General features: G+C 39.2%; 1 protein-coding gene across 5 annotated transcripts in view; it reads right to left on the reverse strand.

Annotated features, from left to right (window-relative positions):
• LOC111866416 (protein LSM14 homolog A) overlaps positions 1-19,732 on the reverse strand; it is a 52,186-nt gene that overhangs the window by 5,821 nt on the left and 26,633 nt on the right. For 3 of the 5 annotated variants that reach the window (XM_023855344.2, XM_023855343.2, XM_023855340.2), the window contains exons 5-8: positions 16,760-16,874; positions 15,418-15,688; positions 11,913-12,093; positions 6,367-6,626 (exon numbers count right to left, since the gene is read on the reverse strand). In XM_023855344.2, the coding sequence (XP_023711112.1) occupies positions 6,367-6,626; positions 11,913-12,093; positions 15,418-15,688; positions 16,760-16,874 (827 nt within the window). Of the gene's footprint in view, positions 1-347; positions 3,195-6,366; positions 6,627-11,912; positions 12,094-15,417; positions 15,689-16,759; positions 16,875-19,732 lie in introns of those variants that run through there. The other 2 variants (XM_023855345.2, XM_023855342.2) reach the window with 2 other exon arrangements.

A 19,732-nucleotide genomic window follows, 5' to 3' on the forward strand; every position in this document is an offset into this window, starting at 1 on the left:
TAAATGAAGGGTAAGAAAGTTCACAGTCTTGGTCTATTCCATCTATTCATAACTGAATGTGAAGGGAGGCATCAGGACAAGGGATGGATCCTCCATTTCACGTTCTGTAAATTCCACTTTAAAAGAATGGATCCCATTACTTGTGGGTGTTACAAACATGCACCACAGAGCCATTATCTTTCATGCTGCATTTACAGTTCAGTAGCAGTTACCATTAAGAGGACAATCTGGGCTTTAGGACCATACAGGTTGGTCAAAGTCAATTACTACCGAACTACAGAGCCTTAAAACCTATAAGTTCGCACTTTTCATTATCTTTCATGTTGTGAAATTGTGAAAGACAGTTGCTCATTTAACAGCCACTCAGAGAGCTTTAATTCTCATATCATTACTGTTAACACTTCAGAGTTTAAAGGTCAGTATTTATTCACAGGGATTCTGACACAAATTTGTAGGTAAAAAAAGTTACTTCTGTTCAATAAATACAGTACCACTTACATATGGACTGATAAACAACTGAAAAATTTGAGTAATTACAAAAATTATGAACACTGGTTCACTTACATAGAGAGTCCACAAAAATAAACATACAAGTTTCATGACTGAATACCCTTAAATGAAGTCACATGTATGTACGTAGAGTATCTTGCTGACACTTGTAATGTGGCGAAAACAGTATCGCCACTCCACATGTTTATTTTTATTGGCCCTTATTCTTAAATGGTTTGGCGCTTTCCTCCAAGTTCTGTACTTGATGAAACTGCTCTAGATATTGCAATTAGGATCCACAGGTCACCAACCAATGCAAACATCACAGGGGCCAATTTCAAAAGAAGACAAAACACACTGACTCAATTTTTGTTCTTATTTCCTTTGGTCTCACACTTTCTTATATCCAAGCTCAATTCAGTACACTACATCTCCATAGTGCACTGTTAAAAAAAGAAATGACAAAATGATTATAGGCTGCTGCCTGATATGAAGATCTTTCAGCCACTCTAGTCCAGTAAACTAAAATTCTACATACTCAAGACCAAAGAGATTTTCAAACTAAATATGTACAACAACTATATACTCTGACAATGTAAATGAAAACACAACTTTCAACATCTTCCACTTACACTGATCTCTCTCAATACCATATAATTGACTGCAGAGCAGCATTAATATCTCCCCTCCCCTGGTATGTTGAACATGCAGCAGCTGTTTTTAATACTGATAAAACAGTGAAATATATCAGCAACTCTCATTTCTAAGAACCATCACATGTACACAATTGATCCAAGTGACGATTTTTATGCAAATCCATGGTACATACAAAATATGCAACCATGCTTCTAAACTGTAGTGGGGAAGGATTACATTTATGTAAAATGCATAATAGGAAAAGTGAACGTTTTAATTGCACACTCAAATTATGAATCACAACTGTGAAAGAAGTGACAGTAGAGTAATCAAGTCTGGTACTACCCAAGTCTGCATTCATTCACTCAATCAGTTGAATGGCCTTCAAACTACATTACTCTCAGAGAAACATGAAGAATGACTATGTGATGGAATACCAATTTTCAGTTATGATAGAACTGCAAAAGCAATATAACACTTAATTTTCTGTACCTTTTAAAAAAGAAAACAATATTCTTCTTTGAAATAGAAAATTTATTTATAATGGAAATCTTTTTGCAAATACAAGGTTCCATCAATTGTAACATACATCAACACAAAGTGAAAAGTTGTAAAAAAAAAAAAAGTAACATGGATTTGCACAAGTACATCATTCTCTTGAGCTTGATATCCACCCAGTACATAGGGATTACTAATATACAATGGCAAACAACTAAACAGTGTGCTGCTAACATATTTCACTACTACTCCATAACTCGAATGCTATTATCAACTCCTAATGCATACAAATACCTTATCCAGTTGTTTCATTAAGCACAAAACTTCATTAGATGTTCTGTATCACCTTACCATCTTTTCTTTATCACAATGTGCATAACTTTGCACAAACTGAAGGCCTTGTACCATGACTCATAGACCAACAGACAAAAGCAAAAGTTTAAACTAATTTCCCCCATTTACAGTTAATTCAAATTTCCACTCCTTCCCCTGTACTGGTAGTACCTTCAATGACTACCTAAGCAATAGAAAAAAATAAAAAACGTTCATATATATATATGTTGACACTTCAATTATAGTAGTAGCTTCAACTACAAATATATTATAGCCAATAAATCATTAAATTAACATCTTCAATTGCTCTGAATCCTAAGCTTATCTGCATGTTTCACATAATACCGATCAAAACTTCGCTAAGCGGAATAGCAACCAATGAAAAGCCCAAACCAAACTATATCTATAATGGAAAAATTTAAATATCTCATTCACACCACCAAACTTAAATATGGAATTCTGTACAAGGATTCTCAATTTTTCTCACAGAAAAATAAAGATACTGCAATTAAATTTTTGGTTTTCTCAAATAATGTACATCTCCCAATTTCTGTATTGTGGGCCATAGATCTCTGCCATGTAGTAGGATAAAGAAAATAAGAGATTTCTGGGAAGGTCACCCCCTTCAATCAAATTCAGTAACTAATTACTTTTCCTGGATTTCTTACATACATCTGCACATCAGTCTCAGCATATAGGCTCAGAAGCCCTTACTGGAGTAAGAACTTGACACCAGAATTGAATTACACAAGGTCAACAGAAACATCCAATCATGAACTATAATAATGCAACTTAACAGTTACTTGTGGCAATACAATCCATCATCATCATTAATATTATTAGTGTAACAGGCAGCTTCAAGGTTTCCATAGTTTTTTTATAGCGGATCGGAATCCAAGCTCCAAAGTAAGATAACTTTCTTCGGCTTCTATTAGGATACAATCTCAACACAACTCCACTCTGCAACAACAGATACTATCATCCCCTTCAGAACCACACATACTTTCTTCAGGAGAATCTTGCTGCCACAAATAGCGAAATAAAAAAAATCAGGCTTCCAAAGTTCAAGTAAAAGTCACCACATAACAATCTTATGCTGTGTCAGGGGTGACTTCAAGTTATAATCACTTGAGGAATACAAATTATAAACCACGATTCTTGAGGCAGTTCAGTAAAACATTGGCTGCTTCTTGCCTTGCAACATTCCTGGGTCAGCCCTCTGTAGGATATCTACTTGCCTGAAAGAATATTTGTAATTTATTCTACATAATTCAGTTAAATAAGCTGTGAGGCTCTCACAGCAGTTACTGTCAAGAGTATTAATGTCTGAGTTGTGACACCTTGTATTCTGCAGTTTGGGTTAACTTTCACCCTGAATATGGAGGCAATGTGTTCCTCTGAAACATCGGTAAACTACCAGACTACATGGTGTCACAGCCCAGGATTCAAGACTTACGAAGCCCTAACTCAGGAACTATGCATTTACCTGACCTATGCTAACGTAAACTATTTTTATTATCTACATATGAGGACTTCATTCCTGAAGTTATGCTACATATTTTTAAACTCCCTGTATATTTCACAAGTTCCCATTTGCAAAGTTTTCTCTCCAACTACAAATACATTCTCACATACTATCTTGATTCAGTATACATTTTTCTCCTTCCTTGTCCCTCATCATGGAGCTCACAGAATATGTGTGCACTGGGAAGGTTGTGTCAGCCTGCAAATCTCACTTCTTCTACACTACTCAAAAGATTTTGACAAATTGGTAATCTGAACTAAAAGTTGTTGGATCAGTTCAATTTCGATCCACAGCGGTCTGATGTGGCACCTGAAGCTAAATTCAAACTTGACTTTTCTCAAAATAAGTTTTATCATACAAAAAACTTGTACATAATATATACATAATAAGGAGGAGCTCATTATGAGTTACAACTTTTACCTGACACATTTTCCAGGGGGGTGGGGGGGAGAGTGGGTGTGTCTGTATAGTGTGTAAATTAGCTTTGCAACAACTGATGTAAGCATAAAGATATTCCTAGGAGCAATAAACGATCAAGGGCAATGGTGGGCACAAAATCACAAATAATGCTCCTGGAAAATATCTCAGGGTACTTCTATACTTTACATAAACTTATCTCAAAACCTGAAGAAATGTAAAATGTTAGCAGGGAGAGATTTCAAAGCAGAATCTGAAAAGGTCAAAAGAATTATTTATATTCACTCAACCCACCACAATATTTAAGCAATGAAGAATCATTCTGCTAGAGCCTGACTGGACCAGCTGACACAGTACACATGTAACATATTCATGCGTACACACAGATTCATACTCTGCACACATACATAACAGACTAACTCAGCAGTGAGCTGATAACCACACCACTGCAACAAATAAAACACCAACACCTGACGTCCAAATGCAGCATGGCAGAATCAGCAATTTTATGATCTTCTACATGAAAGACAAAGATAAGTGTTGCATTTATGATAGTGCTTACACATATATATAAGAGGCAACAATACAGTGCAACAGGATGCTGAAGTCCGCATTAGATAGTCAGATCATACTACAAAATGGAGCAAAGGATGAAAATAAAAAATGTCAGCTGGCACTAATCAGGGGAGTAGGATGGATGGGATAACATTGGGATACCTCATTTAGACAAAAACTCGGAGACAACATCCAAAGAATGTGCCGGTGTATTGTCGTGCAGAAGATACCAGGACCCACTTTCCTGAAACTCAGGCCTAATGTGATGATTTCGAGGTTACTCTCTCTCTACTGATCCCTGTCATTTCTTCTAACATCCATAAACTCAAACACTTTTAAATGATTTCCATCAATTCTGTTCTAGAAGTTCAAGGACGGCCTTTCCGTTCATTGTCTTCTAATGACTCACACCCTTCTCTGAATCTTTTATGCCATTCAAACACATCTGTTCTCGATAAACATTCTTCACTGTATGCGCTTTTCAAAATTTCAAACGTTTCAGTAGCCAAAACCTTCGACATAAAGAAAAACTAATTTCACCGAAACAACTGTAATCCCTATATGTCAGTCAACCAAACAAGGAGCACGCGGTAGCGTAGTGGTTGAGGGGCTACGCTACAAGCAGGAAGGTCGCGGGTTCAAGTCCCGATGAGGTCATTGGATTGTTTTCGGTTGACCTAATCCTTCCAGCTGCACTAGGCCCTGGGGTTTACTCAGCCTCCAACAGAAATGAGTACCAGGAATTAATTAGATCATTTTCCTGGGGAGTAAAGTGTGGCCGACGCGTAAGGCTGACAACCTTACCGCCATCTTCGAGCCAACTGTCTAGATAATGTGGGACCCTCAATGTCTCACAACTCTATGGGCCTTCACAGCCTGGTACAGGGATAGCTTTACTTTACATCAACCAAACAAGCTGAAACTTGCACATCACATAAACTTTCTAATTAGTCCCATTCACCTTCAATAGATGGCATTAGTAATATTATTGTTAACAGCATCAGTTGTGTATTCTGAAATCCTCCTTCAACCAACAACCAAAGGAGGATAATATGGATATTTCCATCATGATAATGCTACAGCACATACTGCTAGCAAGTCTATGACCACCCAAGTGCACTGCTCACTAGCCTAACAAGTAACAATGCAGAAGATGACTTTGAGCAAACAGCAGTATGCACATACCACACATGGGCAAATTGAGGGCCTCACGTTTAGCATAAACACTACATCAGGGTAGAGACTTCATGTAGGAACTGAAATTTCATCCATTAAATATAAGTAAAAGGTACAGCTATCCCTGTTACAGGCTATGGAGGCCCATATGGTTGTGAGACGTCGAGGCTCCCACATTTCCTAGACAATTGGCTCACAGATAGCAGAGGTTGTCAGCCTTATGTGCTGGCAGCCCTTCACCCCCAGGAAGATTCCTAGTACTCATTTCTGTTAAAAGGCTGAGTCAAACCCAGGGCCATAGTGAAGCTGGAAGGTTTAGATCAACTGAAAAATCCAATGGCCTCATCGGGAATTGAACCCACAACTTTCCAGCTTGTAGCAGTGCCTCAACCAACTACACTACTGCATGCCCTCCACTAAATTTGGGTAAAACCAAAAGTCAAGGAACATTAAAATAAGGTAATTCACGCACTGCGTATGACATTTTTGCCAAATCCAAAGAAATTACCATAAAATTTGGGGAGACAATAGACTGAGAAACCTTTCATTGGAATTCCACTGCACATCCTAATCAAACACCACAGATCCTCTGCTATTATGTAAATGTTTTACGCTCTTATGCTACTGCTTTAAGTAAATTTTTTACTATACAACAGGTTTAATTTTGCTGATGCTACAACACAGAATACAAAACATCTTGCTATCTGGTAAATATAATACACATGTTTCTAACTTACTTTGTTGAGTGAGAGCACGCTGCTGGGGATTGCCTGTTGATCCTCCTGTGTTTCCACTTGCCATATTGGTTCTTCCACCTCGCTGCACACCTTGACCTCTGTAGCCACCTCGATAGTTCCCACCTCTGTACATACCGCCACCCATGCCGCGGTTACCATAGTAACCTCTTCCTCGATACCCTCCACGACGTGCTGATGCAACACCAAATGTCTCAGAATTCAACTTGCGTTCTGTCCTCCAATCTGTTCGCTGAGACCGACTGAAAATAAATATATATACAGACCAATCATTATGTATGCAAACTACTAAAATACAACAGCTCTGCCAGCACAGCAATGGGCTTGCCGGCTGGGGTTCAATTCCTGGCAGGGGTAAGATTTTTACTCTGCTCCATAGCGTCCAGACCAGCCTTAAGGCCCACCCAGCCTCCTATCCAATGGGTACCAGGGCTCTTTCCCCAGGAGAAGAGCAACCGGGGCATGAAGCCCCACCCACCTCCATCTAGTACAGAGGTCAAGAATGGTGGAACTACACCTCCACTCCCCCACACATCTTCATGTTATAATGCTTAATTATGCAGACGCAGAACTTCACCCCCCCCCCTTTTACCTTTAGACTACTCCATTACAGCAAGAACAGATGCATAAATGCATACATGCGCACATATTTGTGCGCGCACACACACACACATCATTAGTCTCTATCATACAAATAAAAAGGTAAAGTCTCTGCACTTAATTAAGCAACATGCCATGAAGATGTATGGGAAGAGCAGAGGTACAGCTCCACCATTTCTTTACCTCAGCACCAGATGCAAATGTGTGGTCAGTCTCACAACCCTGCCACTTTTACTCCTCGGAGGAAAGAGCCCTTGGTACCCACTGTAAAGGTGGCTGGGTGGACCCCAGGGTTGGTCTGGATGTTGTGGAGAAGAGAAAAATTTCTAGCCCCTGGCAGGAATTGAACCCCGGCCATCCAGCCCACAGCCCGTTGCTATATCAAGACACTAATTTCAAACCTTCTAGTGCTATGGAGCTGGAAACTATTTTATCTCAGGAACAGAAATGCAACACACATTCAGCAGGATCGCATAATATGATCCTACAATGTCATATGCACATGTGATAAAGGTGTGTGCAATTAAATCTGCAATGAGGTATGTACATATGTATCTGCCTTAACATACGTTTCAAATTTTGAAATCTTATAATTTCAACATAATGTTATAAAACAAAAATCTGCAGAACATCTGATACATTTCTGGCTAATATCAAGAAGGCAAAATCTAATTCAGAAATTCAATGACATTCTCACCAGCAATTTCTCATGTATGTTACAGCACTCCACCTATTCTGAGGGAAAAATAATCCTTTTCAGAAACTCATCAATTCTAGAATCATCATAATGACAAAGCTTCTGTAAAATCTCAAACTCCCTTTCAACTAATTTGTTTGTATTTTCAGCTTTTACACCTGATACACAATGCAAAATGTTACAATTCATCTGGGGTTCAAGATTCCCATTCAAAATCACAGTTTCCTGCTTACATTGATCACCTGCAAACTGTCCAGTAACATGTCTGCTTCATTCTGTAAACACTACTAATCGGCATAACTCTATAAACTCCATGCCCTGTAGTCTGCAAGTGAACTATACCAACCAAGCAACCGCCGCTTATCAGCAAAGTTAGTGCCAATTTTTGCAGATAGAGGATGTCATGTGGTCAGTGCAATGGATCCCCACGGCCGTTAATCTCAGTTTTCTAGATCAGAGCCAATATTTCCTTGAAATAGCACCGCAATTATCCTCACGGGGCTGAGTGGACACCGTTCCAGACACATTACTTCTTAGAAAATCTGGTAGCGTCGGGAATTAAACATGGAACCTCTGGATCTGTAGCCATGGACTCTGACCGCTAGACCACAGAGGCAGTCATCACTATATAAGAGGTGACCATAAGCATCTCCTGCAGTCAGATAGTTCTGAATTCATATGTAACACTGGTGCATTAATTTCCAAAAATTCTGTCCATCAAAATACTTAAGTTATACTTTAATCCCATAAAAACTCAGTGGACATGATAAGAGTGAAAGTGAGTTATTTTTATTGATTGTACAGCACTTAAGTTTCGTTCACCTGCCTAAACCACTTCCTCCAATCTCTCTCACGAATCTCAACATGTATATCTGCAGCTCTCGTTCACCTTGCTGATGTATTTGCCACTAAGGGTTGGTTGGTTTCAAATGCCACACTTTGATAATTATGTCATGTATGCTTTTCAATCTGAAGTGGGTGGTGTATTTGTAATTCATTTTCTACTTGGACACCACCAGTTCCAGTTGTCCAGTGTATTTTAGTAGAATTCAGTGACTTGAAGTTGTTTCCACTCCACTCTCCGTGGTTCTGCAACTGCAATGGCATCTAGGAGCAGAACATGGAGCTTTGTCCATGACTGAATATGGGTTCTTTTACATGCCATGAATGTATCACATGGGACCCACAGCTTTACTTTCCATCCAAAGGAAGTGATGCTACTGAATTTTATCGCCCTTAAAAATGTACTGAGCTCAGCCTGGTTTGAACCCATGAACCATGAATCCAACAGGCAAGCACATTTACCACTCGAATTTTCAACTTTATTTCCATCAACATTGTATGATTCAGATTTATCAACAGTGATGCCACTAAACACACTGTCATACAAATCAAACTGGTGGCCCACAGCCTGTGTGCAGCCCCCTCATTTTTCTTGGTGACTCCCAAGCGGGCAGTTGTATCAAGAGGCCTTGTGGCTCATCCTCATTCTCTGTGTAGTCAACAATGCCTTTTCCATATTATTAAGTCATGTGTGAAGCCACAACAAGCTTATTCACATCCAAACACTGACTGTTCACCATTACTTTCTTTCCCTGATTTGGTGCCAGTGTTAGTTCAGTCAAAATCTCTGAACAACTAAAGCGGAGAAATGGAAACCCACCACACCAGCTAGTGTCTGGCCTGAGATAAAATGAGCAGAAGAGTGGGAGATCAGAATGGATTATAGTAAAAGCTCCCAATTCATTCATTTTCTTGCTGGTCAAGCAGCGGTCATCATTCTGTGTCCTGAGACATATTCTGTAGCATGTATTAACAATACCTTTATCAAAGCCACATTCAAATAAAATGCATAAAATAGAGGAAAAGGATCATATATTTCAAGACAAGTTATAGAAACTATTGCACGTCTCATTTTCGAATATTTCCAAAGACCACAATATCAGGCACAATTATGGAACTCCTAAGGAAAGACACTATACTTTCAGGGACATGAGCACTGTCAGAATTAAAATGTATGCTAAAAAAGCAACAAAATATTTTCCAAGCAGTTAGTAAAACACAAGCAGCAGCAATCAAAGCAAAGTGAAAGCCAGTTACGCATCTCATTCATTCAAGAGTACTTGAGTGATACTGAAATTACATTCCCCGATAAAAGGAAGCATAAAAAAACATCAGCCTTACTAGAAATGAAGTAGCTGAACACATGAATAACATTGCCAATGATTTAAATTAAAAGCATTTAGTAAAGGTTTCAAGCCTACTCAACAGCACCTCCACTCCACTGTGTTCCTACGGGTAAAATCATCATCTGTGAATTGGAGAAATATTCAACTTTTATGAACTTCCACTAAACAATCTTGTGTGTTAAATGATGGATGGTTCTTCCACCATGACTAGAACTAAATATAGTGTTGTCAACAAAGTGGATAAAAAAACCCTGGCTGTAAAAGTCACAATTTCCCTTTCAAAATTTACCACAAAGTACTGTGTACTAAAATATCTTGCAACAAAGCAAGAACTTGAGTGCTCTCTATTGGTAGGCAAGAAGCAAAATGGGTTAAATGATCCCAAATGCAATCATTGGAAACCAACCAACCAACCAACCAACCAACTATATTTATTCCACCAATATACTAATTTATTAACTTTATATGTGCACTAGATCAAATTATAGGCAGTTTGGTTCTCTCCCTCATGATGTGGAAAAATGAACATAAAGACATTCTATACCCACAGCGGCTGCAAACACGGTGAATGGATTTTACGATATGAGAAATTAATTTATCACATTATTAGAAGTGACAGAACTATATCTGATACAGAATAAATGTACTAGATGGTTCCAAGACATTTGCAGTTGATATCAAAAGGTGCCTACATAGGCTGAACACAGAAAGAATTTGTGACAGAATAAGGACTTCATTATAACAACATAAACAACTGGAACTTTCATTTCCTAATGTTACATACATGGAAAACAGCTTATCCCTTCCAAGTTTTAAGCACTGAGAAATGTATATCATGTGACATTCCCCGAACTTCACTACACTGCCTCGGCTAGTTAAATTGTAAAATATAGCAGCACTATGTGTCCCTTCCCTTCCAGTGACATGGACTTCTCTCTCCCCTGAGCTTCAACTGACCTATGATGGGGCAATGGTTTGTGACAATGGCAAAAATTTTGAAAACTAGTAATTACAGCAACAAAACAGAAGAGCTCCAACTTGAATATGTATGTGCTGGGTCAGTAACTCGTGGAATAGCAAAATACAAAGGTGGTATGGATTAACTTCTTTGACATTGTTCACAATATTGAAGAAGATAAAGAAAATATATTACATGCTAAACCCAAGCAAACTGATGTACCTGTTTCTCATACCTACAAAATGGTGAACTTCCTTTCACGATCTCTATAATGAAACGAGACCTGCGGCATCAGTGTAATTTCATATGTGTGGGAACTACAAATGGTACAGTTCCTACCTAGCTTACAAAGAGGGCTGTTTTCATTTCGACTGTAGTAAATTAAATGCATTCATCTAATTGGGTTAAAAAATGAAATGGTATTATAACTTGGTCACAGCTATTCACATTAATGTATGGACAATAAGTTAATAGTGTAATGCAATGTCCTTGTATTCTAGCCAATAAAATAATAAAATTCTATGTTCTTATCTCAATGACCAGACTACCTCAGCATTCACATGCCTGATTTATATCCAGGAAGTTCCAATATTGCCTTAAGCATGGACTATTCAGATCAGGACTAACAGCAACATCCCACCGTCATTCCTGGCAAATGTCAATAGGTCATGGCTGCTTTCTTTCCCATACTTTGTACTTCACAACACTACCAACCATCATCACATATCTCCACCCTTATTCTTTTTTTAAAGGTGATAAGTAGGCGGTGCCATAGCTCAAGTGGTTAGTCGCTGGTTTCCCACCACGGCAGCCCAGGTTCGATCCAGGGGTCTGGTCAAGTGGGATTTGTTGTGGACAAAGTGGCATCGGGGCAGGTTTTCTCCAAGTACCTCGGTTTCCCCTGCCAATCTTCATTCCACCAATTGCTCCACAATCACCCTCACCTATCATCTGGGGCTGGTACAAGAGGCCACAAGTGGCTGCAGTACAAGGGACTTAGTCCCACCATACTAGCAATAATAAAAAAAAAAGTGACATGTAACTTAGATTTTTATGTTACTCTACACTAATACAGAACACACACCCCTTGCTCCTCTCCACAGCCTCACAGCTAATATTATCAAAAAAGGACTTCTTTTTGTCATAGAAGATCTGTGGTTCTTCCTCTTGCTCACCCTCTCCAGCACCAGTCTCATTTCCAGAGTCATCCTTCTTCTCACTGTCATCATTCACCTTCCCATCACCTGCAATAACAGGTTCTGAGTCTGTAACATTTCAATTTCAAACAGTGGTTAGCTTCTTGCATATGTGCAGCAACAGTACTAAACACAAAAACATGGAATATTATGATAGCCATCATCAAGAGTGAGCATAACTTCCAAACCACAACAGTCCACCTCAGAAAGTTTAGGATCACAAAATATAACAGTGACTCCCTTGATAATATGCCAAAATGGTAAAGTAAGCAAGTAAAGATATCCCTGTAACAGGCCATGGAGGCCCATAGGGTTGTGAGATGTTGAGGTTCCCATATTTTCTAGAAAATCGGCACAGATGGCAGTAAGGTTGTCAGCCTTACGCGCAGGCCGCACTTTACCCCTAAGAATATTTCTGGTACTCATTTCTGTTAAAGGCTGAGTTAACCCCAGGGGCATATTGCAGCTGGAGGAATTAGGTAAATTGAAAAAGTCCACCTCATCGGGATTCGATCCCATGACCTTCCAGCTTGTAGCACAGTGCCTTAACCAACTATGCTACTGCCTTGCCAAAATGGTAACAAACTGTAAACCACGCGATAAGTGACATATAGAATTACTGGGTTTTTGGACATAAAAGTGACACCTAACATAAAGGAAAGAACCTACTTTCCTGTGAAACAACACTGACTACACAGAAAATGACGTATCCAACAATTCTTCCACTGCTGCATGTGGATTTATTCCCATGGCAACGTTTAGTGACACCTAACATAAAGGAAAGAACCTACTTTCCTGTGAAACAACACTGACTACACAGAAAATGACGTATCCAACAATTCTTCCACTGCTGCATGTGGATTTATTCCCATGGCAACGTTTTTACTGAGCTTCTGCCTAGCAATGATAGAGGGATACACATACAGACACTAAGACTGGCTCAGGTACCATGACATACCAAGTTTCATAAAGATTGGTTCAGGCATTCAAAAGTTAACAGGGGATATACAGACCCACACAATTAGCATGGTGTTCACACAAGCCTACTTTTATTTTTCTAAAACAAGGAAACTAAGTTAATAATACAACAAAATGCAGAAGCAACATAACAATGTAAATTCAATATCAGATTTACTTTACAGGAGATATCTCAGTATCCTTACATAATACATGAAGGGACAAAATTAGAAACCAAAATTGTCTTCTTAAAAGTGGAGAGCACTCTGCCATTATAATACCCTGGATATTGAAGAAAACAATTAATATGGTCTTGAACTTCGAACAACTCTTGAGTGATATTTTTTTTTTGCCTTGGAGATATTGCTGCCTTCCACTGAATTGACTGTCGCTTGGTTTCCTCAGTCAACAATTGGAAAGTTTCTGTTGTCGATTTCTTCAGTTTCACAAGAAACTCAATGTTAACTCACTGTTCATTCTTGTTCTCTAACATTTTCTGACAGAGGGTAAGAAAATGTCTATATTTGAACATGCATCCACTTGTACCGAGTAATGCTATGGACTTGAGTGCTCTCTCACAGTGACAGGTTAGAACATGCTCTATAACCACCTCTTTGTCTCTACCCTCCCACCTCTCACTCTAGGTTCCCAAGCTATAGGGTTAGCCTTTGTCTTTTTTTGTGTCTGACCACATACAGCTTATTCACTGATGTGGCTCTTTTCCCTATGAAATGGTAAATAATATAACAAACTCCAATTTATGGTTGGATGTGACTCCACAAAGTATGCTGGAAGCAAATTTCAGAATGAATTTTCTGCTAATGTATGGTGTGCTGTAATTAACAGTCAGCTCATTGGAGCATTCTTCTTGGAAGGAAGGCTGACTGGTGTAATCTCTGTGGCCTTTTTGAAACATGAACTGCTGGTCTTGTTAGAAGACGTGCCTTTAATAAAACAGGCACAAGCATATTTCCAGCATAATGGATCGCACCCACATACAACACATCTGGCTCCATGCTATGTAGCAGAGCAAATACAGCCTTCTGGGTTGCAAAACCACATAACTGTGAGACAGCCCAACATTTCGGAGGAAAGTATCACTTCCACTTCTGGACCAAAGGATAAGCCAAGCAATAATTCCAACATGCTCACTACACTGATATATTGGGTTTTCGGACTTTATCCATCGTCCTGGTTTTTAAGATAACTAATAAAAACACGATGTTTCGGAAACTGGATCTGTTTCCGTCCTCAGGTGAAGGAAAACACCTATTCTGTTGGGTCCGTTAGAGAGAGCTAGCAGTGATTGAGGCTAGCTCTTTCTAACGGACCCAACAGAATAGGTGTTTTCCTTCACCTGAGGACGGAAACAGATCCAGTTTCCGAAATGTCATGTTTTTATTAGTTATCTTAAAAACCAGGACGATGGATAAAGTCCGAAAACCCAATATATCAGTGTGTTATACACCATCGTCAGAATCCTACAGTAACTACATGCTCACTACAGTTTGGAAACTGACAGTGGACAGCTGACTGCAAGAGAACTGGGATGAGGGTTACATAGTGACAAGCTTCAAAGCTGATCAGAAGAAATATTACTTTAAGATATAATATGGAAAAACCTAGAACAGTAACTTTATTCATTAAACATGGGACAAGACCATTTAAAACAAATCTTAAAAATAATTATGACTGCTGTACATGTGGATGCAGCTGCTCACTCCCAGTGCAGTAGATAGCAGAGGTTTAGTAACTACATCACCTCCCAGTCTCATTCCACAATATACCACTTAAACTTTATCACCCACGCACTGCACAACTGTGTTGGCACATGTAAGGGTCCAGGGGCCCTACCTTCACATGGTTTATAACATAAATCCCAAGAGCAGTAACTCAGAATCCAGCCACTAACCTACAGGAGTGAAATCATTAATCCCCTATTTCCTAGTGAAAGTTAAAATGTCACATGCTTCCAGTTGTAAATAACACTCACGTAACACATAATTCCATGTGAAATATTTTTTGTGGTTTACACATATTTGTAATGATAAAAGTTGCTGGTAAAGTTCAGTAAGTCTAAGCACATACTTCATTGCTAAATTTTGCCAGAACTACTGTCACATCCTCATCACAACTCAAGGATTCCAGAGTTAAAGACCAAAGACAGATGAAGAAAAGACTGGATTTCTGTATGAACAACATACAGCACCACCAACCATTATGATATCTGCTAGATCCAAGCTTACAAAACTTTAAGAAAGAAAGCCTAATTTTTTTAAATTTTCTGAGTAACAAAGGTTTATTTCAAACTAACTCTAGTCGAGCAAGAAGATCAAAATAAAAAATCTGAAAAAGCTTACACATTTTAATACCTTTTAAATACAAAACAAATACAATAACACACACATAACACTCAAATATAAAGTAGAGCCTTACCAATTTTGGTTTTTGCCAGTTGACTCCTGAGCGTATCAAATTCTTTATTGGCTTGTTCAAAGTCGAAGTCATTCTCGAACTTGATGATGTTCTTGGGCTTTCCACTAGTACCAGTCTGTTGTCCAGAGCCTGGTGTCCTGCTGAAACCACTACCTGAGGTTCCACTTCGACCTCTGCCACGTCGCATGCCACCACGGTTCACCCAACCACCACGCCCTGGTGCCTGTGGTTGTTGCTGTTGTTGCTGCGAAGCCCGCTCAGGCAGAGGGGCCTAACAATTTAATATTAAATATGAACACTTGTACAGAACATTGAAAAATGTCATTTATGAAAATACTACTTCAGGAAAATAACAGCAACACTAGCAGAAACATCACAGAACTGCGTTTCTGCTACTTAAACCAAAGTGCAATGATAATTATATTTTGCTAACTACCACAAATACAATACTCCTAAAGTATCAAAATGATCTACTAGCCAAATTGCACAGTTAAACTCAAAAGAATGTGCAATTCAAAATCATACACAAATAAATAAGTGTACGTGTGATGTGTTTCGAACATCATTAAAAGTTTCTTGTGGTAACATAGCAAACTACATTTTCAGGTCCCAAGGGAGTAAATAGGAAACTATAAGAACACATAAGAGTTTCAAAGCAAACTTTATGGCCTATCTGATGGTGATGCAGAAACTGGAAAGTCTTAGCCATCTGGTGCTGAAGGTTTCTGACAACAGTACACCATTACTCATCACTCACTCATGGAGCTGAGACCTTCTTGAGAAAGTGCCAACTGTGCAGCTACTCAAGAACTTCCCAGCATTCTATAGAACCTGAAGGTCCACAACCGTGTTAACATACCCATTTTATATCATTTAGTTTGTTTATCCAAGGAATCCGTCTAGGTCCGAGGCTTCTTGCAAATTTTCGTTAAGAAGCTTATTTTTTTACAGTGAGGAGTTGGTACCCCCACACCCAACCCAAGGTGGAGGACCATCCCTTATCAACTGTCGGCGACTGCTTATTCAATACAGTCGCAACTGCCCTCCATCTGCAACCTGAGGACACGCCATGACGTGATGACAAGGGAATCACCTAACATGGAACATGCTACAGTATGGTTATGTTAACCATCTGGGTTAAATGAACGGGACCACACTGGTAGAATGACGACTGCTAGGCGAACTCAAATTCTGTTGAACAGAAGTGGCCCTAGAACTGTTTTGCCGACTATAAATCCCACAATGCCTTTGTAAGGGACTGTGGTGAACAGCCAATGTCTAATCACTTCAGTCACAGCATGACTATACTAGCTGGGTGAGGGTCTGCCATAATGAAACATACTGGTGGTTGGTCACGGGACTGCTGTTCCCTGGGGTGTGCAGGTTCTCTGTCTCGCTGTTCTCTCTGGGGCTGAGGATGGTACTGCTGCTGGCCAACAGTACTCCTGTTTACTGGACTGCAAGAGAAAGAAAAAACATCTGGATTTAAAACAAGCCCTTTCTATATCTTTCTTAATTAAATTGAGGTATACTGCAAGGCAAGGAAGGCAAATTTCCCAAAAAATCATGGAGTGTAAAACTTAGTATTATGGTCAGCAACACAGCAAGAGAACTTCCCGTGACACTATTTACTGACACCCCCCACCCCACTGGTACATTCTTAGCTAAGTTAAGAATTCTGCAAAAACTGCAAACGTAACTTGGCACTCAATGAGACAGGATATGATAACAGTGGTTCAAGAAGATTATGGGGGTCCACAAGAGATATGAACAAAGGAACTGCGACAGATTTCCAGGTTCTTCAAACACTGCTCCTGTTCAGTGGACAAAATATCTTAAACCTCTTCTACCTTCTCACAACCATCCCTTTTCAATTTCTTGCCATTCCTTTTCTTGATTTTGTGGAGACAACCTTTACTCCTAAAAAGACATTTAGGCATCATTCATAGGACTTACTTAAGTTTCACTATACATTTATTTCAGACACATTACATCTACCATTCAACTACTGGTACGAAAAGTTTGGCCACAACTCTGACTTGATGACCTTTCACATACCACTGAGTACATTTACAAAGACAGCTCCGAGGTACATATTCCAGTCACAAATCCAAGACTGCTGAACAGCTATATGCAGAATTATCAAGGAATGCACTTTACGTGGCTAAGTGGAGCATGAGATGTTCTGCATAAAACTGCACCAAGTTATATGGGTCCTTAGTCAACCCAGCACATTCTAAAAGTGCAAGCTGAGGCAACTCTCCACATGCAGAGAGTAGCTGTGAATATGGTGAAAAAGTAGTAGTAACAGAAAACTGAAAAGAGGTTATTCTCAAGCATTTGAGACTTGGATGCGGCTATCAGCCCCTCATCCAACAAACTACCATATTATGTAATCTCACAAAAGGCCTCAGACTTTTACATATTCTTTACCACACTTAAGCTGCATCCAATGAGCATCTGGTATTCTCAACAGCCAATTCCCAGTCCAATAGGACTTGCATCGAGTAAACATGTCATTAAAATAGCACACTTTTCAAGCCAGCCTATTGCAGTCTCATTTGGCACAGAGGTAATGACAGTTTCTCTACTGACCTACACCGAAATCTGTTGTGCTTTCCTTTCCTAAGTTACTGAACCTATTCATGTCATTCCCAGCTGTGAGTATCAGGTTACTTCTCAAGTTGAAATGTCATGTCTCAGTTATGCTCTGAGACAAGTATTTATGTACTATACCCATGTGGACAGTACAAAAAAGATTCTGATACAGATTTCAGAATGCTACAGTTCCATATAAAAACTATCCATACAACCATACATACATTTTGGCAGGGTCGTTACTGGACAAAAAAAGAACCAAATCAAGATCCTGAGCAAACTGAAGAGAAACCGGATGAAATCAGAGATTGACTTGAATATTCTTTTCTAAAATCGCAAACATATCTTGCAGAAAAGACCAGGGTTTAAAGTTTATGGTTTCCAGCATCAAATTACCTCCATTTCCAAGAAGTAAATGCAACACCTGAATGTGAATATTTCTGAGGGCGTTGCAAGGAATGCCTGCATAACTTGGACCATCCAGCATCTGCTGTGATCTGGGTGTGTTCCATTTGTCATCTACTGTGATTGGGTGTGTTCCATTTGTCATCTACTGGTCTATTAGTTATGCCATGAGTATGAACACAGTGTGCAACCATCCAGCATCTGCTGTGATCTGGGTGTGTTCCATTTGTCATCTACTGGTCTATTAGTTGTACCACGAGTATGAACACAGTGCAAAATCATGCAACTAGCCAATGTCCCTCTTATCAAAAGAATTTTCAAGAGGCTCTCAGACAACTTCCCTAGACATGAATCAACGAACAATATGAAACAGCCAGAGATGACTGACAAGAACCATGACAGGCAGGAAAATTACATCTCTCCCTGATAGGCTGAATAACGTATGTGCTCAAATCTACATGGTTATTTTCAAGCAACATACTCATAAGAAGTATAAAAAATTTTGTATAAATATTTACACTGTGTGAGAAAACTGGCTACCTTACAACACGAGGGTATACTTAGGAAAAGCCAGGCAAAATGCAACAGACAATAACTCAATGTGCAACAGTACAATGTTTCAATAGAAGAGCAGAAGGGATATAAAGATATAGAACAGCTGCATCTGATCATCTTATTGTAAAGTAAAGATATGTCAATACTTCTGCCTACATAACTTTAATACATAATTACTGGAAACTGTCCAAGGAAGCAACATTCTTAATTTACCCTAGCCACATGTCCCACACTGAAAGTCACGCCACCAATATTTGCCCTGCCACAGCACCAGCCCTGTGGTGGCTGATGCACTTAGCATCATTAAACTACCAACAATTGTCCTTACATGCACTCTAAACTCTACCTTAAAATAAATCAGTGTTTTCCTATTTATGACACAAATCTATAGAGATAACCAGAGTTCCACATAATATCGGAAGGAACACATTTCCATATGTTTCAATTTAAATACTGATTGTTACCAAAACTTGGTTCAAGAAGCCAAAGAGAAGAATTTACACATGGAAGGCACCTGGGGATTGGAGGAGGCATCAGCTGGACTACATCCTTGTGAAACATCGATTCAGAAATAGTGTGAAGGATGTGAAGACGCTTCCTGGGGCAGATATTGACTCTGACCACAACTTACTGGTTGCCAAGTTCCGAACCAGGTTGAAGAAAATTATAGGATTTCGAAAGCGCAGACCCAGATGGGATTTGGAGAAGTTATATGCTCAAAGACAAAGTGTGCAAGAGACCCTAGAAGAGAAACTCA

This window comes from Cryptotermes secundus, unplaced genomic scaffold (genome assembly GCF_002891405.2).
Source record: "Cryptotermes secundus unplaced genomic scaffold, Csec_1.0 scaffold130, whole genome shotgun sequence".
Classification (NCBI taxonomy): domain Eukaryota; kingdom Metazoa; phylum Arthropoda; class Insecta; order Blattodea; family Kalotermitidae; genus Cryptotermes; species Cryptotermes secundus.